Below are 22,785 nucleotides of genomic sequence, written 5' to 3'. Positions count from 1 at the left end.
TGGCAAACCACATAACGCGCTCAGCCGCGGCACGGGCGACCCGGGTTCGATTCCCGAACCCGTCGTTAATTGCCGAATGTCTTCCCCCCCACTCCGTCTCCCATTCCTCCTCTCTCGCTCTCTACTGGACTGCCCAGTAGAAAAAAAGCGATAAACGCTAAAAAATAAATCTTAAAAAAAAAAAAAATGTCTGTGTGACAACACAAAAGAAAGCACTGACCGTCAACCTCGTCGCCCTCTTCATCCTCCCACTCCTCCTCCACCTCCTGGTCCGCAGGCTCCCGAGCAGCGCCCAGGTCAGGGGAGGTGCCGCCGTCCTCCGCCCGATTATTTTGCTCTTCATCATCATCATCAGCAGCACCGGCCACGTCCTGATAGTTCTCCTGCTCTTCATCATCAGCAGCACCGGCCATGTCCTGATAGTTCTCCTTCTCTTCATCATCATCAGCACCGGCCACGTCCTGATAGTTCTCCTTCTCTTCATCATCAGCAGCACCGGCCACGTCCTGACTGTTCTCCTGCTCTTCATCATCAACAGCACCGGCCACGTCCTGATAGTTCTCCTTCTCTTCATCATCATCATCAGCAGCACCGGCCACGTCCCGATAGTTCTCCTTCTCTTCATCATCAACATCAGCACCGGCCACGTCCTGACTGTTCTCCTGCTCTTCATCATCAGCAGCACTGGCCACGTCCTGACTGTTCTCCTGCTCTTCATCATCATCAGCAGTGGCCACGTCCTGACTGTTCTCCTGCTCTTCATCATCAGCACCGGCCACGTCCCGACTGTTCTCCTGCTCTTCATCAACATCAGCACTGGCCACGTCCTGACTGTTCTCCTGCTCTTCATCAACATCAGCACTGGCCACGTCCTGACTGTTCTCCTGCTCTTCATCATCATCATCATCATCAGCGGCCACGTCCTGACTGTTCTCCTGCTCTTCATCATCAGCACTGGCCACATCCTGACTGTTCTCCTGCTCTTCATCATCAGCCACGTCCTGACTGTTCTCCTGCTCTTCATCAACATCAGCACCGGCCACGTCCTGACTGTTCTCCTGCTCTTCATCATCAGCCCCGTCCTGGCGGTTCTGTGCGGGGGAGGGGCCGCGGCTCCGGCTGCTTCCTGGCCGCAGGTCGCCGAGACGTTCACCACTGACGTCTGCTGGCGAATCACCACCGCCACCTGCACACAGACCAGTTATTTTAGAAGAGACAACACATCACGGGAGCTTGTCTAACCCCATCTCTCGGTGAGTGGATGTCTCGAGTGACAGTGTGTTGATATACAGTAACAGGTATACAGCCAGCCCTGGTCCCGCCCCCGTTGGGCCCGTCATGGTGGTGTGATCTTCCCTGCGCCCGTCGTCCTTGATATGGCTAACAGAGTCAACTGCAGTGGCTAGTCTACCTCAAACCGGATCAGGCGCAATGGATCTGCTCTATAACATTACGATGAATTGAAAATGGGGGACCCTGATGTAAACAAGACGAAAGTCTTTCTCTGGTCTGCATCCCCTTAACAATTGTATGTATTGAGCTGTACTGTACCCATTCTGCAATCTGTTAATAAAGTTCTCATTCATTCATTCATTCACTCTGTCGTCCTCAGTTGACCGGCGTCTAAGGCCTAACAAAAATAATAGTTGGTTTCAGGTTGGTTGTCAGTTTGGCCATGGGTAGGTAGGGAATTTATTTTATTTTATTTTTTTATTTTATTCTTTCCCACGGCGACTATGGATAGGGAATTTCTTTATTTAATTAACCCTTTCACTGCCACACGACAGAAGGTTAGCCCTTTACTATCACACAACCGACGGCGATGCTCCATCATTAGCATCATTAGCTCCGCGGATGCGGAGCTAATGATGCTAATGATGGAGCATCGCCGTCGGTTGTGTGATAGTAAAGGGCTAACCTTCTGTATTGTCACAGTGAAAGGTGAAAGGGTTAAAATGTTCACAACAACATGGATGCATGTACTCTGCCAGCATGTTTAATATCCATAATACTAAATGTTTGACTAAGATTTCTATGAAACTTTATTCTAAAAAAAAAAAAAAAAAAAAAAAAAAAAAAAAGGATTTTTTTTTTTTTTTAATATATAATTTTTTTTTAAAACTCATAAAATATATTGGGTCGCACCTAAATCGGCAGGGTCGGTCGGCAACCTGAAACCAACCATTATTTTTGTTAGGCCTAACCTGCCCGCTCTACTTCAACTGGACCCGAGTGGTTCTCCTGACCCCTGGGGAGTGTGACTGAGACTTTTAGACTTCGTATTCCTATGCTTTTTTTTGTTCCTAGTTTTATATATAAAACACTTTGATGAACATTGTTACTCAGCTGATAGTTGTGCCCTTCCTGATGGCTTGTCGTACAGAACTTGTAAGTCGCTTTGGATAAAAGAGTCAGCTAAATGACTAAATGTAAATGTAATAATTTTTTTATGTACTTTAGATACTATTGCTACCGTATATATATATACATACCAATTATTAGCTTGTTCTATTCTCCATCCATCGCAACACTATATTATCACCGACATCCTGTTGGGCCTTTCTGTGTGGAGTTTGCATGTTTTCCCCCGTGCTCGCAAGGGTTTCCCCTCCAGCAAAATAGATAAAACCCAATGGAAAAACATGCAGAACAGATCACTAACACTGTCGCGTCCCTGACAAAGACGGGCCGGAGTACTTGGATTGGTCCGCGGGCGCGGCCCATGTCTGCTCCCGGCTGCCCTTGGGAGGAAGGACAGGATGGGTCGAGAGCAGAGAGGAAATGTCATCGGCTACCCGAAAAAAAGTGTGCGTGTGTGTTCCTATGTGTCGCCGATCACGCATGTGAATTCATCTTTTCATCTGTAAATTGGCCATCCTTATTTGATACAATAGTCTGCCTATAAGACCAGAGCTGCTCACCATATCTCTAGAACGCCAGAGCTGCTCACCATATCTCTAGAACACCAGAGCTGCTCACCATATCTCTAGAACGCCAGAGCTGCTCACCATATCTCTAGAACACCAGAGCTGCTCACCATATCTCTAGAACACCAGAGCTGCTCACCATATCTCTAGAACACCAGAGCTGCTCACCATATCTCTAGAACACCAGAGCTGCTCACCCCTAACTTTCTCACTTTATATGTATATGTTGTGTCTGTCCACTGTTTGTTAATTTGTTATCCCCCCCCCCTTATGTAAAGCGACCTTGGGTCCTCTGAAAGGCGCTATATAAAACTAAGTTATTATTATTATAACACCAGAGCTGCTCACCATATCTCTAGATTAACACCAGAGCTGCTCACCATATCTCTATAACACCATATCTTGCTCAACACTTCCTTTGGTCAATCCTACTTCCAGTTTGCTGCTCCCAGCAGTTGGAACAAGACGCAAAATACTTTGAAAATTAGTTATATATCTCAGAGTTGCTTCATGTAGTATATACCATGTAATTTTATTTGTTTGGTTGGTGTGTATTTATTATTTCCCTTACCTCTGTGATGAATGTATCGTCTGTCTCTTTTCTATTTTATTTGTCTCCTTTCCCAGTTACCCTTCGAGAGGTCCTTTTGTCCTCTCACCAGGCCATCATTGTAAATAAGAATTTGTTCTTAATTGACGTGCCTGGTTAAATAAGGGTTAAATACATAAAAATAAAAAAAAAATAAAATAATAATAATAATAATAATAATAATAATAATAATAATAATAATAAACATGGGCAATATTGCACATTACGTGAACATGTTCCTGGCTCTAATGTGGGGTCAGGCTTGGCACAAACACAACCAGGGTTAAATAAGTTCAAGTTCGACTACCAAAAGGTAAAAATGCACGCCAAGCACATAAGGAAAACACACTAAGGGTAACTGATAACAACTGATAACAGTATGTCGACATGCTCACCAGCCTCTGTGTCCTTGGGCACTGCCCCCATGCTCTTATAGCCCCTCCTCCCTCCTTCAGCCGTGGCATGCCGGATGGGTCCACCTTCAGAACGAAAGGCCCTGCGGCTGACGTGCTCTGAACCACCAGGGAGCGGAGACGTCCGAGAGTCACAAGCCTGGCCTTCCTCCTCTGCTGCATCTTCCTCTTCCATGTCGACATGCTCACCAGCCTCCGTGTCCTTGGGCACTGCCCCCATGCTCTTATAGCCCCTCCTCCCTCCTTCAGCCGTGGCCTGCCGGATGGGTCCACCTTCAGAACGAAAGGCCCTGCGGCTGACGTGCTCTGAACCACCAGGCAGCGGAGACGTCCGAGAGTCACAAGCCTGGCCTTCCTCCTCTGCTGCATCTACTGCATCTTCCTCTTCCATGTCGACATGCTCACCAGCCTCCGTGTCCTTGGGCACTGCCCCCATGCTCTTATAGCCCCTCCTCCCTCCTTCAGCCGTGGCCTGCCGGATGGGTCCACCTTCAGAACGAAAGGCCCTGCGGCTGACGTGCTCTGAACCACCAGGCAGCGGAGACGTCAGAGAGTCACAAGCCTGGCCTTCCTCCTCTGCTGCATCTACTGCATCTTCCTCTTCCATGTCGACATGCTCACCAGCCTCCGTGTCCTTGGGCACTGCCCCCATGCTCTTATAGCCCCTCCTCCCTCCTTCAGCCGTGGCATGCCGGATGGGTCCACCTTCAGAACGAAAGGCCCTGCGGCTGACGTGCTCTGAACCACCAGGCAGCGGAGACGTCCGAGAGTCACAAGCCTGGCCTTCCTCCTCTGCATCTTCCTCTTCCATTTCAGAGTCAGCTGCCTGCTCCTGCTCTTCAGGTTGAGAATGAGCTGATCCATCCTCTTCCTCATTCTGCGATTGAACTCTAGCCTCATCATCCTCACTCCGAGACACAAGGGCAGCCTCCTCTTCCTCGGTTTGAGAATCCGCAGCCTCCTCTTCCTCGGTTTGAGAATCCGCAGGCTCCTCTTCCTCGGTTTGAGAATCCGCAGGCTCCTCTTCCTCGGTTTGAGAAGCCGCAGGCTCCTTTTCCTCGGTCTGAGATGCCGCAGGCTCCTTTTCCTCGGTCTGAGATGCCGCAGCCTCCTCCTCCTCGGTCTGAGATGCCGCAGCCCCCTCCTCCGTGTGAGACCGAGCAGCTGCTTCCTCCACCTCCCTCCGCTCCTCCGCCTGCGTGTCGGGGATCATGAAGGTGGAGTGCATGGCCACAGTCTTCTGGCTGAGGATGTCGATGGTGACGTTCGGTAGGGAGTTGTCACCCTCGGAGAGCCGCGACTCCTCCACGCAAACATCTGTGGGGGTTGGGGGATATAAGAGGGTTGGGAAAAGGAAGAGGAGAGACCATCAGTGGTGGATTGAGACAACCCCGTCATAACCCCAGAACTGTATAGTCATGAAACTGGTATCCAGAGATGAGTCTACTCATTGACAACAGATTCGACCTATGAAGTCTGCCATATTGGAATTTCTGCCATTCAAATGTTTTGAATGCCGTTCACCACTCTTTGAACTGCTGCGGTCAGGCAAGCGCTACCGGAGTCTCATGGCCAGTACAGAGAGACTCGGAAGCAGCTTCTATCCCCAGGCCATCAGGATGCTCAATGACAATAACACTATGTAACAACCCATCATCTACACTCCCTGCACACACATCCACATGTACACACTCCCTTTAAACAAACACTCACCTTACCACCACTCACTCTAAATTGATCTATTATTAAAGAGTTTGCACTACATTCATACCTCATTTGCACCTTAGCCTAAGTTTTGTACCTCATCTCATTGCTGCATTGTACCTCACAGTTACTCATTTTACTCTGTATTGTATATATGTATATTGACTGAACATTCCTTTACTTACTTCTTAATTCGTTTTTTTACTGTATGCAGCACACTCTCAGGGGCTCATACAGAAACAAGCATTTCATCATAAAGTATGACAAATAATAAACAAACTTGAACTTGCTGTGTGGAATCTGTGGACGAACATCTTTAACTAGTCCACTTACCAGCATAACCACCCTTCTCTTCATCAGAGAGGGCTTCGCAAAACTGTTCGACGGTCATTCTTTGGCGGCGAGCAACTTTCCTCTGAAGACCCTTCTTCTCGGTGCGAATGTCCACAAAGGGAGTCTTCAGACTCAGCGTGACAGACCTGGAAAAGACATGGGACAGTCGACATCCTCCCAATAAATGTCTTAATATGAGAGCAGAGATCTTCCCCACTTTCAATTCACTTTTATCATAGACATAAATTTCATGGTTTTGTTTGTTGAGCGTTTGCCTTTTTAGGGCTGGATAATTGTTGCAAAATATAACCTTTTCCTAAATAAGTAGACATTCACATAAGTTGGAGCTGGATTTCAAGAAGAGCTCTGTTTGGATATAAACCAGACCGGAGTAGATGCCGGATCTTCATGTAGGAACTTCAAGACAACTCTGTAGAGAGTTAACCTCAGCAGTCCATCGGCAGACCACAAATGACATCACATCATAAATCAATCTCTCCAGACTATATGACATTAAGTAGCGTTTTCTTTTCGGATGTATCCAAGCGTAAAGACCCTAACCATATCACAAATGCAGTCAGTGTATATTTTCCGCAATAAGTTTGTTTACCAATAGGTTAAAGTGTTTATTTAGTGAGATTTTAGTTCATGGAATGTCCTTGGCGACTTTCGCAAACTAAACTAGACCAAAACGAAAATCCATCTAATAACACTTTAACCTATTGGTAAACTAACGTATTGATTACGTTAATAATTTAGAGAATATCCGCCATTTTGAACTAGCAGTGCATCGCCAGTTGTAGTCATATGAGGAGAGGGCATCCAGAGCTTACAATGAGCGTTGAAACTACCTTTCCCAGCAAGCAAATTACTTCCGTATGCATTTTTTTTCTCTTATTTCTCAGGATTCTCTATCACAAAGCGTTATTGGCATGGATTGGAGCGCAGTTAGTGTGTCTACCTTCTGTGAACATTTAGCAACAATCCCTATTGCAATCCGAGCCATATTCATTATAAAAATGGAACTGTACATATAGTAGATTTTAGGGGTGGAACGGTACGCATTCGAACCATACACCGTTCGGTACAATCTCCACGGTTGGGGGCATGTGTGTATTGGGATGCAGAGAGGCAGTAACTAAGTTAGCCGCGAGCTAAGCTACCTAATGTTAGCCACGAGCTAAGCTAACTAATGTTAGACGCCAACCGTGGAAACGCTCACATTCAGTACAGAATTCAGTACTGTATCTACAAAACATTATGTTTAATAATCTTCCCTTTATTAATTTGCTTAGATTTTTTGTACACATGATCTCAAGAAGGTGCTGGACAAGCTCAGTGGCAGTTTTCCATGTCTGGTCATTTTTAGCATGGTGTTATTCACTGTCAAAGATGCAAAGAAAAATCATAATTTATATTCTCCTTCGTTTCATCACAATTTACTCAGGCCTAGTAACAGACACAATATTTCTGACACTGGGAATACATTACAAGAGATCCGTAGATGTCCCTAGATACCAAGAACATGCAAATGGACCTTGTAGAAGTGGAGCAATCTTCCATTTACTTAGGTATGTATTTTTAGGTGGATTTTCAGAAAATAGGTCTAGGGCTTAACAGGTTAAAGCCATATTACCCCACTGAGGAAGAAGACCATGCAGTAGAGAGTTAAAGCCATATTTACCCCACTGAGGCAGGGCTGTACGCTAAGCTTTTTCACTAGGGGCACACTTGCCCCTAAATGAGAAATTTAGGGGCACAGAATATATTTTAGGGACACATTTTTAAATAACAATTTTACCAGTATAGTGCAAAAAAAATATGTTCCTCCTGCCTCATTACTGTGGTCCTTTTATTTAACATTTAAGTGCTTTTGTTTTCAGGTTTGTATCTTTTATAATGAACCAACTGAGAAAGTGTGTAAATCACTAATGGAACAAAAACAAACTGTGCGCGCGCTTGTAGTGCTCCTTGAATGAGATCACCACAACACACACACCATTGCATTAATCAAGAGGACAAGAAACTCTGCATACCTTTGTTTCACAATGAAAAGTGCTTTATAAATAAAATGAATTATTATTATTGTAAATAACCCCATGAAAGGTTTATTATTTTTATGGGTAATTACCCGCTTCATATTTGTGATGTTACTGGTTTCAGGGTGTGCCTAAAGTGATCAATGTGTTGGGCCATCTATAGAGATCTATGCCAATTAATGTTTATGTATATCCAGGACTTTTTTTTTTATACTAATTGAGAGGCCTACTACGGTATTTGTATATGCAACCTTTATTTTGAAAACAGTGTTGCGACGCAACCTTGTTTAAGTTTGCGCTTTTGACAGTGAAATGTTCAGTTCAACTTAGCTCGAAGGAAAGACTCTAATCAAAAAGGTTTAATTGACCCTTATGAGGCTCTTACGGTAGGACTTTGATTGTTTATAGAAGAGGAATGTAATACTATGCAAAACAAGAAATAGTGATTTTACCAGCAGTAAGTTGCAAGCCACTTTCATACGGGGAACCGTGACAATTATTAGTATCATCTTATTTGCATATTGTCTCATTATTAGATAGATAGGTTGATACTTTATTGATCCGGATACTTTATTGATCCCCGGAGGGACATTTAAGTAGACAGTATTTAAGTATTGAAAAACGTCCTAATAGTGGGCTACTCCCCTAATGCATGGCTGAACGTTAGAAGTGTGTCCCCGTCAATCATCACTGCCAGATCAGACTTAATTTAATCGGCTATGGGCTCTTATTATCATCTCTCCACATCGGACGTGGTTGTCATAAGATGGACTGATATCCGCTCCGTTCTTCTTGCAGAGCAAAATTAGCGGCTTAAACTTATTGAAAGGAAGTTCTTCTTTGGCGATGCCACATTCAGTTTCGATTAGATTGTTCGCTAGGAATTATGGGATTTGGTGTTGGATGTATAGACTACGCAGACATGGTATTTAATCGCACGATAGACTACAACTACCAAGTAGAATAGTGTGGCCCAGATTCACTTCACAGTTCACGCAAATATATTTTTTTCACACACAGGCTATCGCATGGGGGCTACGCAGTAAATTCATTAATCGCCGACAGATTTTTTTCATAGCACCGCAACATTATGTCGCACTGTAAGGCCCTGGTTGTAGGCTAATGTTTTACAATTTTTTTATCCAATTTGTATAGATTAATTTAGGAGTGAAATGCGAATGAAGGGTTGAAATCACTACTCACAAGGTTGCCCCCAAATATTATTTTCCACTTGCACGGGCCAAATTAAGGGGCAATTTGCGATAACCTCGTCGCACTGTACAGCCCTATGAGGAAGACCACGCAGTAGAGAGTTAAAGCCATATTTACCCCACTGAGGAAAACCACGCAGTAGAGTTAAAGCCATATTTACCCCACTGAGGAAGACCACGCAGTAGAGAGTTAAAGCCATATTTACCCCACTGAAGAAGACCACGCAGGAGAGTTAGCCATATTTACCCCACTGAGGAAGACCACGCAGGAGAGTTAAAGCCATATTTACCCCACTGAGGAAGACCACGCAGGAGAGTTAAAGCCATATTTACCCCACTGAAGAGGAAGACAATGAAGAAAGATCTGCTGCTTCTTGAGCCGCCATATTGACATCTGCAAAAAGAAGCACAAAAGAAACGTAGAGTATGCTCTGTGCTTATAACCAACATGTACTTTGTAAAGTGGCCTTGGGTTTCATGAAAGGCGCTACATAAATGCAAGCTATTATTTTTATTCTGCTCATATTTTTGTACTCGCTGCTGTACAAACTGGATTTCCCCTTGGGTGTAATATCAGATTAGATTCTGTAATGACCACACAGCCAGGCTGGTGGAATTTGTTTTCAGTGCATATAACATTGTTCCAACATAGAACATCACTTACAATACATACTACATGCAGTTAAATTACATACATAAATACAAAGACCACAATATAAAATAAATGTGTCTATCCCCATATCCATCCATCCTCCTACCTACCTACCAGGGCTGGGCGAAATAAATCTCAGATTTTCACACCACATCAGATTTATATCGAGAAACGCCAAGGAAATCATTCAAATAAGCTTTGTTTTTATTTGACACAAAAATAATTTGCAAACCAAGATGAATTTCCTTATTGGGATTGAAGTGCAAACCTAACTTTCACCAATCTTCACTTAAAAAAAAATATATATATATATATATATATATATATATAAAAAAGGTTACTCTTGATCAAACAAAGATGAATGTCCCTATTGGGATTACTAGTGCAATAACTTGCTTTGTCACCAAACTTCACTTTAAACAAATAAAGGTGCCTCTTGATCATCAAACAATAATGAATTTAATAAAGTGCAAATCTAACTTTCACCAAACATCACTTTGTCAAATAAAGGTGACTACATTTTATTTTATTTAAAATAGATTCATTTTTTAAATTAGTCCTAAATCATGAATTCTAATTAATCGATAAAATCGATTAATCGCCCAGCCCTACTACCTACCCACCTATCTATCCATCTTATCCATCCATCTCATCCATCCATCTCATCTCTCCATCTCATCTATCGACCTATCTATATGAGCTAAAATACCATCTAGATTAAATACTGTCGTGCTACAGAGATGTTCTGGCCTACGAATCATATTCTACAGACTTAAGAAAATATCACTGTTTGATGAACATGAAAGAGTTGTTCCCTTCCTGCCGACTTGTCGTACAGAACTTGTAAGTCGCTTTGGATAAAAAGCGTTTCAGCTAAATGACTAAATGTCAAATGTAATTGTGCTGTATGATGACGATACATTTTTTATCTAATCTAATGTTGCCATATCTTTGTCATTAGCTTCCCAGGCAAGTCAGATCTTCAGGGATGGAAACATAGCAGCCCCTGCTTTGACCTTACCGTCACCAAGCCGCTTCTCAAAGTCGGCTATGTCCAGGGTCCGCCGAGGCCTCTTGCGGCTCAGTCCCTTCACGCTGGCTGCCATGGTGGTGGTGACATCAGGCAGGTCCAGGCCAGTGCTGCAACACACAACCAATAGAATATGATAAGAGTCCAGTGTACGTGGTGCGCTGCCATACATACATGTGCACGTGTAGGCCGTTACTTGAAGAGAATCATTGATTAACTCAGAATGATGTTCTATGAAGGTCTGTTTCTGTCTCCAGGTAGGATCAGCACAAGATTAGATTAAAATGTATCGTCATCATTAGGGATGGGTACCGAATTCGGTACTTTTGAGGTACCGAACCGAAACACGTCGGTACTACCGAGTATCGAATCAAGTGAGAAACCAAAAAAATAAAAAAAATTATTAATTTTTTTTTTTTTTTTTTCATGTCAACGTTCACACGCACAATATATGCTTACCTAGGATTTGACTTGATTCAACAACAAAGCAGTCTGAGCAATGACAAGCCGAAAACTGTCGAAATTGTAGTTATTTGAAGTTTGGATTTTTTTTTACGACTGAGGTAGGTAAATAAAATGTCGACAGTTTTCGGCTCGTCATTGCTCCGACTGCTTTGTTGTTGAATCAAGTCAAATCCTAGGTAAGCATATATTGTGCGTGTGAACGTTGACATGAAAAAAAAAAAGTAAAAAAAAAAAAAAAAAAAAAAATTTTTAAAGTACCGAAAAAAGGTACCGTTGGGTACCGGTATCGATTCAAATGTGAAAGGTACCCATCCCTAGTCATCATGCAGCACATCGAAAAGAAGTTTGGCATCCAACTAGAGTGCAAATATAACAGTAAAGTGCAATAGTAATATACAGGTGATTAAACTGGATATAAAATATATGAATTAGTACTACGGAGTAACAGTGCTAATCAGATGTACCGTAATTTTCGGACTATAAGCTGCGCCTTCCCCCCCCCCCCCCATTTTTCGACCCTGTGGCTTACCGGTATATAACGGTGCGGCTTATGTGACCAAACCCGAAAATGTAAAAATCTAAATATTGCTTTTTTGACTGCATTGAAATGTTATTTATCTGTTCCCTTATTTGCTAAACTTAATACAACTTGTAAATGAGTTAATTCTTGTTATTTGTCCGACAGTATTGTGTCCCAATGCTGGTGGGAAGACTGTAATTAAACATTAAAACACCTGCGGCTTATAGTCCAGTGCGGCTTATACATGTACACATCATTCAATTTAGCTGCTGCGGCTTATATTCAGGTGCGGCTTATAGTGCGAAAATTACGGTATGTACATATAGTATTAACACTTTGGTCGCCAAGGATGCCTTAACTCGTCATTCCCCGCCATGCTAATTCTGCCAATGACGCCGTAACAAGTCATTGAGATCAATATTTCAAAAATCTGTGATCGCAATCATATTTCTCCCCCGGAGACTTGAGATCTACTGTTGATCCCCTCTCAACTCTCCAACGGTTCAAGAGCGCCATCTGGTGGCCGATCGGTGGATCGCCCAAACCGGAAACTGGTGCTCATCCAAATTCGGTCCGATCACTCGCTATAGGTCCCGGGACTCGAGCGCGACACAATGGATAGCGATCAGTTACCAATAACTCTATGAACATGATTTGGACGTATATACTATTATACAACTTGGAGATGGATCGCATATTTCAACATCCCATAATAGGAATATTTTTGCTCCACGCTCATCGCCCAACGGCCCGAGGAGACTGGGGTGAGTTTCAGCGTTTTTTTTTACCGTGTTCGATACAAACTGCTATAATGATCATATCACCCACACTAGATGAATAATCTAACGTTGGCCACGGAATTATAAACGACCCCCCCCCCATCCGGTCAACATCAGATGATAAGTAGTAACTTCTAGAAAAATTTGAATTTTTTTATCTCACGCCGATCGCTATCAAACTGTATTTGATCATCAATATAATGCATTTAGGGCTATAAATCATGTTCTGCAGAATGATGCAGAAAACGATAAAAACATATTTATACTTTAGACCGTATTTTAGTATGAATATGTGAATGAAAAAGTATAACGTTCCCACATCCTGAACGATAGATAATTGACGTTGAATGGGCCATAGTAATGTCAATTTAGCAATACAATTTAAAAAGTTATAGCCCTGCAAAGAAGGGGAACTTCTCCATAGACAAATAGAGCTGGCAGAGGATGGTATAATGATGTACATAAGCCTGGCAAAGAAAGTGTTAATATGTACAGTGATACAGGTATAAAGACACTAGTAGTAAGTCATACTGGCCAGCAGCGTAACTAGTAAGAGTAGGTAAGGGATATGTACAGATATAGATGTAGTATCTACAGATATGCAACAAGGATTATATGCAGGTATGAACAGGTGTGGGTATATATATACACAGTGTGTATACACGGTAAGAATAAATATATACGCTATATACAGCATTATTGTACATGCTGAAAGATATGACTCGTGCATGTGGTTATAACACCACATGCACGAGTTAAGCCCTAGCCCCATTTTCAGAAAAAATCCGCCTAAAAATACATACCTAAGTAAATGGAAGATTGCTCCACTTCTACAAGGTCCATTTGCATGTTCTTGGTATCTAGGGGCATCTATGGATCTCAGGGAATGTATTCCCAGTGTCAGAAATATTGTGTCTGTTACTAGGCTTGAGTAAATTGTGATGAACCAAAGGAGAATATCAATTTTCTTTTTTCATCTTTGACGGTGAATAACACCATGCTAAAAATGACCAGACATGAAAAATTGCCACAGAGCTCATTTAGCATCTTCTTGAGATCACAGGTACAAAAAAATCTAAGCAAATGAATAAAGGGCAGAGTATTTAAACAGGAGATTTTGTAGAGACAGTACCGAATTCTGCCATCCGGACACATGCTATTTTAAATATGATTATAGAATAATAGAATATCAGGCATATAAATGACCTTATTATAGCCAACTTGCACATCTATAGATCGGGCCAAATCTACTCTTTCCAATGGCAGAGTTCAATTTGGATTTAGTATCACCAGGCGTGCAGGAAGAACAGAGAATGAAATCTACTGTAAATACAGTCAGTTTATTCTTTTTAAGACTGGTCCGCCATTTTGGATCGGATAGCAACGCAGATTGTTGCAAAACGGTTGCAAAACGTTCACAGAAGATAGACAAACTAACTGCGCTCCAATCTATGACAATAACGTTCCCTTTTGCGGTAGATAATCCAGAGACATTTAAAATAATAATCAGGAAGTAATTTGCTTGCAGGAAGCTGCAATTCGTTAGGAAATGTAGTTTTTCGAAATCGAGAGCTCTGGATGCCCTCTCCTCATATGACTACAAAGCTTTTAGCAACACAAATTCAAAACGGCGGATATTCGCTAAATTATAAACACATTCCATAAACTAAAATCTCACTAATAATACTTTACCCTATTGGTAAACAAACATATTGTTGAAAAGTTACACTACAACTGCCGTTTTGACAGGATTATAGTCTTTACTCTTGGCTACATACGGTCTTGCGTTGCTGGTAGGGTCAGCTTGCCTAGTGCAGCTTGCAATACACAGTAGCAGTCTGGCCTCACGTGGTATGAGGCTGCAATCCATCACCTGGAAGACAATGCATGGGAAGAGGACTAACAAGCCAACTCCAAAACCCTCTCCCAGAGATGGGGGTTGGGCGTGGGGCCAACAACCCCATCCCGTAGAAAAACAAACAGTTACCAAAACGGAGACAACAGAACAGACCTCAGCCCTGGAAGAAGAAGGATCCTCAATGAGAGGAAATATGACTGTGATGAAAGCTGTCAAGTCACAGAGTCGAAACCCCTTCCGTCAACCAGAGACATACGAATTGAAACATGGAACGTCAGGACCTTGTATGAGACCGGAAAAACCATACAAGTAGCAGCAGAAATGGAGATACAAACTAGACCTTTTCTTTTAGGAATTAGTGAGTCACGATGGACGCAATCTGGACAACAAAGACTGCAGACAGGAGAGCTGCTACTCTACTCTGGGCACGAAGAAGACAAAGCCCCTCACACCGAGGGGGTTGGCCTTTTGCCATCAACAACAGCAAAGAAAGCACTGATTGGATGGGTGGCACATGGATCAAGAATTATAACAGCCACCTTCAGAACCAAGAAGAGGAAAATCAAGTTGAACGCTATGCACCAACCAATGACAGCGACGATGGAAAAAAGGATGATTTCTACAACAGACTACAGAGCATCCTGGAACAACAAACAAAAAGGAAAAGACATCAGCATTCTCATGGGAGACTTCAATGCAAAGATTGGCGGAGACAACACAGGCTTCGAAAAAGTGATGGGAAAGCATGGCCTAGGAGAAATGAATGAGAATGGAGAGAGATTCGTGGACACCTGTGCCCTGAACAACCTGGTTGTCGGAGGAAGTGTCTTCCCACATAAGAGGATCCACAAGGCAACCTGGGTATCACCGGATGGAGTGACCGAGAACCAGATAGATCACTTCTGCATAACCAGCAAGTTCAGGAGATCACTACAGGACCTACAAGTAAGGCGAGGAGCAGACATAGCATCATCAGACCACCACTGCTACGCTCAAGTTGAAACTGAAGAAACACTGGATGGAAACAACATCAAAGAAACAGATATTCAATGTCCACCTCTTAAAGACAGATAAGAGAAGTGTTCACACTGAAGCTGAAGAATAGATATCAAGCCTTGCAAGATCTAAGCAGTGACAAAGGAGACCAGCAAGACCAATGGGAAAGGATAAGGGAAACTCTCACAACAACATGGAAGGTTGTGATTGTGAAAGTGAAAAAAGTGATTGGAATAAAGAAGACACCATAAAGAGTGGATATCAGCAGAAACACTACGCAACATAGAAGAAAGGAGACAGAAAAAGGCAGAAGTTAACAGCAGAACAAGGGCAACCAAGGCAAAAGCCCAAAGAGAGTACACTCAGGCAAACAGAAGGTCAAAAGAAATGCCAAGAAGGACAAGCGAAACTACATCGACAACCTGGCTAAAGAAGCAGAAGAGGCAGCAGCAAAAGGAAAGATGAAGGAACTATATGACACCACCAAGAAACTGTCCGGAAAGTTCAGCAGACCAGAACGACCAATCAAAAACAAGGAAGGAAAGACCATCACAAGACTGGACCAACAGCAAGAGGGATGGGCAGAGTATTTTGAAGAACTCCTGAAAAGACCGACACCACCTAACCCCCCGGACATTCAACCTGCAGAGACTGACAGTCATCAACTGTGGAAAGCCCAGCAAGCAGGAAATCCAACAGGCCATTGCACAACTAAAGAATAGTAAGGCAGCAGGACTAGACAACATCCCTGCGGAGGCACTGAAGGCAGACAGCCACCTCGGTAGAGATGCTACACCCTCGGTTTGAGAAGATCTGGGAGAAAGAGGAAGGGCCAACAGATTGGAAAGAAGGCTACTTGGTCAAAATACCTAAGAAAGGAGACCTCAGCCAATGCCACAACTACAGAGGAATTATGCTTTTATCAGTGCCAGGAAAAATCTTCAACAGAATCCTCCTCGAACGAATAAAGAAAGCGGTGGATCCGCAGCTAAGAGACCAGCAGGCAGGCTTCCGGCCCAATAGATCATGTGTGGACCAGATTGCAACCCTCCGAATCATAGTTGAGCAATCATTGGAATGGAACTCTCCACTATACATCAACTTCGTAGACTATGAGAAGGCATTTGACAGCGTCCACAGAAACACCCTCTGGAAACTGCTTCGACACTACGGCATAGCAGAAAAGCTTGTCAACATCATGAGGAACTCTTATGAAGGGATGACCTGCAGAGTCATACACAGCGGACAGCTCACACGAAGCTTCCAAGTGAAGACCGGAGTAAGGCAAGGCGGCATCCTGTCCCCTTTTCTCTTCCTCCTGGCCATCGACTGGATATTGAAGACCACAACAGCACAGAGGAGAAACGGGATCCAGTGGACACTCACAACACAACTGGACGACCTAGACTTCGCAGACGACCTTGCCCTACTATCCCACAGTCGACAACAGATGCAGGAGAAGACTAACATACTGGCAGACACCTCAACACAACTAGGCCTCAACATCCAGCAAGGAAAGACCAAAATACTCAAGATCAACACAAACAACAAAGACCCAGTAAACCTGGAGGGAACAGCACTTGAGGAAGTAGAATCCTTCACCTACCTAGGTAGCATCATAGATAAGAAGGGTGGCACGGAGGCAGATGTCAGCAAGAATCAGCAAGGCAAGGGCCTCATATAGGGTTGGGCATCGTTTGGATTTGAACTAGGGATGTCCCGATCGCCTTTTTTTGCCCCCGATCCGATCCCGATCATGTGATTTTAAATATCTACCGATTCCGATCGTTCCCGATCCGATCTTTCACATTAGTAATCAATTTTGACGCATTTGTGTCAGAAACTGGCGGAGCAAGAAGCCCCTCTGTTGCCTATAGTCCGGGGCGTGAGCGCGGCGGCTCTTGTTATTTACATTCATACGTGCTTCATATGAGAAATATTAAAAGTTTCAATATATGTTTGCACATTAGTATACATTCAGTGTTCGACTTACGTAATGATTAGCTCCAACTGCAACCTCTGTATGAAAAGTGCTATACAAATAAAGTTATTATATTATATATTCTGGTCTGAAACGCTGACGATAATCCTCAGTCACACAGCAAATAATTGCCGTTATCTGAAAAGTTAGTCTGAAAACTCCGCCTCCTGCTGCTTCATGAGTTTTTCCTCCACGCGAAATGTCCTCCTTGCAAACATTGCAATTGCTGTTGGACTGGCTTGACTTTCTATTTTAAAATGCTTAGTTACAAACCTCTAGCAGCTGCTCAAGTCAGTGGATAACGTTTCGGGGAGCAACGTGTTGTTGTGATGTGAGCGTCTAAAATGAAAGGGAAAGTGTTTGTTGCAACGGTGTAAATTAACTCTTTCAGTGCCACTCACGAGATTTCGTGTTTTTTTATAGGTGGTTGCTAGCCACTCACGAGATTTCTCGGATTTTTTTTTTTTTTTGCGATCTGAAAAATTATTGCATCACCCGAGCCTACCTGAGTATAGCCGAGGGGCGCCGACGATCACTGTGGAAAAAAGCGCCCCCTGTCGTCTCCCAGATGACATAAGTGATTTTGGAATGGACTCAATGAAAATGAATGGGGGAAAAAATCCGGTACTCCACATTTTCCAGTTCACTGATCCAGCCGGGGTTACTAGAGTTCATTCTGGAGCCTCAGATCCCCGCGGATCATGGAGTTCTACTGTATCGCGTTGGATCCATACACGTATCGATTTTTTCGAATGGTGATCAGGAATTGGAATATACCAGTTGGATATCATCTGATGTCAGGTAAGGACTCTATGTTATCAGTGGTAGGATAATCAGAGTAAGTTTGATGAAGTTATAAGCTGTTTTGTGAAATGTCTTCTTTCGGTTTCACTGTAAAAGTCCGAGAGGAAAACAACGAGGCGATTATCAGTGCGCGGCCGTAATGTGCGTGCGTGCACGTATAATATTGATCATCTAGCGTTTATTTGAAAACGATTCATAAAAAGGCCGACGAATATCAACGTTGTGGAATATTCCACTAAAAGACGATTTTCATAGAATGCTCCAGAATGAGCTGTTTTTTATATCAAAACGGGGGCTTTTCTAACTGCTCTGAAACGGCAACGACGCGATAAAAAAACAATCTGTCTTCACAGCACTGACTGGAAAATAGTCTTTGATAATGCGATGGGCAAATTAGACACATAGCCATAATTTAAAACATAGATTAGGCGATATTAACGTTAACATTGGCGCCGATGGTGGCATTCAAGCGGTAAAACGGAAAACCAGGCGTGGCGCTGAAAGTGTTAAAGGGGATGTGTTTGTTGTGGACAATTATTCTGCTCTGTGTGACAATAAATACATTAATGATATATTATATGTAATTTAAAACCAAAACTAAGGCCTCCGTATGAGTTTAAGACGTGAACATAGTCATGTTTGTTGAAAAAAAAAAAAATAAAATAAAAAAAAAAAGATTCCCGATCCCGATCCTCTGAAAAGCACGTGATCGGCGCCGATCCCGATCACGTGATCGGGACATCCATAATTTGAACGATTCCGATTCTCCATATCGATTCCTGTTCTAAACTATTCTCGATTCCGATTTTTTGAGGTGAAGGTCAAAACAGGCCACAGCTTATTTCGCAGGAGAATCTTTATTTTTTGATTTTTTTTTAACATTTTCAGTTGACTTGAATCAGTTTAATTTGGTTGCTGTACTGTAACTAGGGTATTAATTAACAAAGTAAATGATTTTTAAGAATCTAAATTAAGAATCGAAATGCAAATATGTTACTTCCGAACCGGAAGTTAGGAACCAGTTCCTATTAGAACCGGTTTTCGGTGCCCAACCCTAGCCTCATACATCCAACTAAAGAACATCTGGAGCTCCAAGGTAATCAGTCAGCAGACAAAGATCAGACTATTCAAATCCAACATCAAGCCAGTACTCTTATACAGATCAGAGACGTGGAGGACAACCAAGATCACAATGACTAGAGTGCAGTCATTCATCAACAGATGCCCGAGGCGGATCCTGAACATCCACTGGCCAGATACCATCAGTAACAATGATCTCTGGCAGAGAACGGGCGACCAACCAGTGGAAGAACAAATCAAGAGAAGAAAGTGGGGATGGATCGGCCACACACTACGCAAACCAAACACCAGCACCACCTGACAGGCCCTTAGATGGAACCCCCAAGAGAGGCCGGCCCAAGAACACCTGGTGCAGGGACTTGGAGACAGACATCATAGGGCTGGGCGATATAACGATAAATATTGAGATACATTTTAATAATCGATAATCGAAAAATAGTTTTTTTTTTTCTTTCTCCGTGACCTGCAACAGGGCAGTTTTAAAACCAGAGACAGTGGACAGACTTGTCTTTCTTGCCTGCAACTTAAAGTAATGGCTTTGCTTGTCCAAATGACAATACTGACCAAATAGAGATTTATTTTTCTCTTGTCCATTTATTGTTTGCTTTCTAATTTAAAATACAGTTTGAAACCGTCTGTACACAGTAGGCTATGTGTGCTAGCAGAACTAGACTCCAGTCACGAGTCACATGTGCGGTGGTTTGTCAACCAAAAAAGCGCCAAAAGATCGAAAATAAACTAGCAGAGCCAGAACTGTTCAACTCCCCTGGAGCCACAGCCAGCAGAGAAGCCGGTTTACTTTAGCTTTTAAACCAGCTGCAGCCTGAGAACTGGAGTGTGAGGGGATGTAACACTAAAGATGGCGGCAATGACAAAGAATTGCTGCAAAATAAACATACATCTGTTGTTTAAAAAAAAAAAAATTTATACTTAACAATTTCGATAATTATCGATAGAGAAATATGAGAACATTATAATCTCATCTGGGCTAATGAGGTTAAGAGAAGTAGCAGCTTCATTAATCCCGATCCGTCTCAGCCACAGCATAACAGAGACCGGCTATGGCAAAAATCATAAATAGACTGTAAATAAAATAGCCTATAACATTATAAAGGATACTAGGCTATAGCAGGGGTTCCAAACCTTTCTTCCCCAGAGCAGGGCTCCAGACTAACTTTTTTCACCACCGTCCCAGAACCGCCCCGAAATACAGATTTAACCGTCCCTAAGTGAATGTGAACCGTCCCTCCCAAAGAACATCGATTTGATCATATGGGGCCATATTTTGTGCCGATAATGGCACAGTGGGTGAGACCAACTGTGTACTGTACCTTTTGATTATTGTAAGCACAAAGATAATAAGCAGCTATAACTAGAACGTGTCGATAACTGTATACAGTTCCAATAGACTAACATTACACTTCTGTGATTTAAATGTGTCCTTAGACTCAGGGCAGGGCTGTACGTTAACTTTTTTTGCACATAGCACTGGTGCTACAGAGGTTGATAGTTTTGTAGCACAGGCCAAAATCTTGTAGCACAAGTATAAAACGTGTTATATTTGTAACAGTCACAAATGTGCCTATTGTATTTGGGTTATTTAGTTGCAGTGCCATGTTTGGCTGTCATTTTCATGCTGACAAGTTGACGTCACACAGCCAGACACGTTACGTGTAAGGAATTAGGTGTTGGGTGTATGGACTCTACTAGGGGTGGGAATCACCAGTTTCATCACGATACAATATAGATTCTTTGGACAACGATACGATATTTGCCGATATCTGCCACGATACGATACAATGCAGGTGCCTGCAATCGATATGAGATGATATCATAAGCCCATTTAACACAATCAGTAACATTTAGATCAACTCAAAAAAGGTAACGAAAATATAATTAGAATTCTCTTTTTTTTTAGCTCTTCCAGACATTTAAATTAAAAACTATTTATTGTTTTTAATACAAATAGACCTCCTGTTCACTATAAAGTGCCACGTTTTGATATATTGAGCTTTAAACTTTAAGTAAAAAAAATTTAAACACGCAACCTAAAAACCCTTCCTCTCCCAAACCGTTCCTGCAATTGTTTTATGTTGCATGATGATCATGAATACATTTATTATGTATTGTATTTTTTATGTTTAAATATCAAAATTATCCGTCCACCCTCAGTACATTTACTATCAATATAATATACTCGTCTGACTTCATATGATCTTTTCAAACGCACACACACAGAAGGGAGAATGCCTGCCTGCCTGCCTGCCTGCCTGCCTGCCTGCCTCCCCCCCCCCCCCCCTTCCCAGTCCCCACTCTGCTGTTCTGTATCGATCTGAACAGGGTTTTAGCTTGTTGTTAGCTTACGCTAACGTAATGTTAATAGGCTACTGGTACGTCAGCGACAGGGCTCTACAGTGCGACCATTTTACTCGCATTTGCCCCTAATAATATGTGTGTGCGAACCGGAAAAATCAATTACTCGCACAGTGTGCGAGTGAAGATTACAGCCTGTGTCGTGCTTTTTTCTCTCCGCTGCTAATCGTTCAAAAACTACAAGTCCCACATTGCACTGAAGTCAACGGTCCAATCACAGTAGAGTGACGTGACTGGTTTCAAGGGAAAGAAAGCAAATGACCAATCTGAAGCTTTCATTTGCTTTTTTCCAAAAAAAGTGCTCCTTGGGAAAAAAGTTAGCGTAGAGCCCTGAGCGAGGAGATAGCCCACAGCGGATAGCAATTTGATAATAGGCTATTATGGCCAAACGAGGGTAGGCTAGGCTACAGCCTATAAATATTTTCATGAGCGTAAAGATACAAGGACAACAGTTAGATTAACGATGAAGTAGGGCTGTCTTAAATACTTCGAAGCTTCGTTCGATGGCACAAGCTTCGAACATAAAAAAAAAGCGAAGTATTTTTTTTTGCCTCAAATCTTGCGCCTCCATTCCAATGAAACGAAAGTAAGCGGCGCCTCGACTCCACCTCTCTACAACAAGCACGTGGAGATTATTTATCTGTGTTGAAAACAACAAGGACATGTGCAGCAGACATGTCGACGAAGAAGTCATCAGACGTGTGGTTACACTTTAAAATATGCAAAGACAATGCCCAAAAAGCCGAGTGCCAGAAGAAAATGGCATATCACAACTCTACAACAACTTTGTCAAATCACCTAAAAAACATAAGTATCGTTGTACACGACAGCGACGCCACACAAAACATTAATAAGGCTATGCCTATGCTGCTATGACTAATGTGTTACCAAGTTGGCTAATTTAATTGTAATCATCTGCTTTTGTAGGTGCATTGTCTGATATAATTATAAATTAACTATAATATAATTGTTTGCTTGATAAGACGACGGTTGCAACATAATTATGTAATGTCGTTGGCTGTGAGAGCAGC

At 42.6% G+C, this 22,785-nt stretch overlaps 1 protein-coding gene across 2 annotated transcripts in view; it reads right to left on the bottom strand.

The window, feature by feature from the left end:
- The window catches only part of cenpt (centromere protein T), a 50,998-nt gene that overhangs the window by 15,129 nt on the left and 13,084 nt on the right, over positions 1 to 22,785 (bottom strand). The window contains exons 8-12 of one of the 2 annotated variants that reach the window (XM_084323345.1): positions 10,890 to 11,008; positions 9,550 to 9,610; positions 5,967 to 6,112; positions 3,910 to 5,246; positions 221 to 1,181 (exon numbers count right to left, since the gene is read on the bottom strand). In XM_084323345.1, the coding sequence (XP_084179471.1) occupies positions 221 to 1,181; positions 3,910 to 5,246; positions 5,967 to 6,112; positions 9,550 to 9,610; positions 10,890 to 11,008 (2,624 nt within the window). Of the gene's footprint in view, positions 1 to 220; positions 1,187 to 3,909; positions 5,247 to 5,966; positions 6,113 to 9,549; positions 9,611 to 10,889; positions 11,009 to 22,785 lie in introns of both variants that reach the window. The other variant, XM_084323344.1, reaches the window with a different exon arrangement.

The sequence above is a fragment of the Notolepis coatsorum genome (assembly GCF_963971535.1).
Source record: "Notolepis coatsorum genome assembly, chromosome: 10".
Lineage (NCBI taxonomy): Eukaryota > Metazoa > Chordata > Actinopteri > Aulopiformes > Paralepididae > Notolepis > Notolepis coatsorum.
The sequence above is the reverse complement of the archived record's forward strand: the minus strand, read 5'-3'. Positions and strand labels throughout refer to the sequence as shown.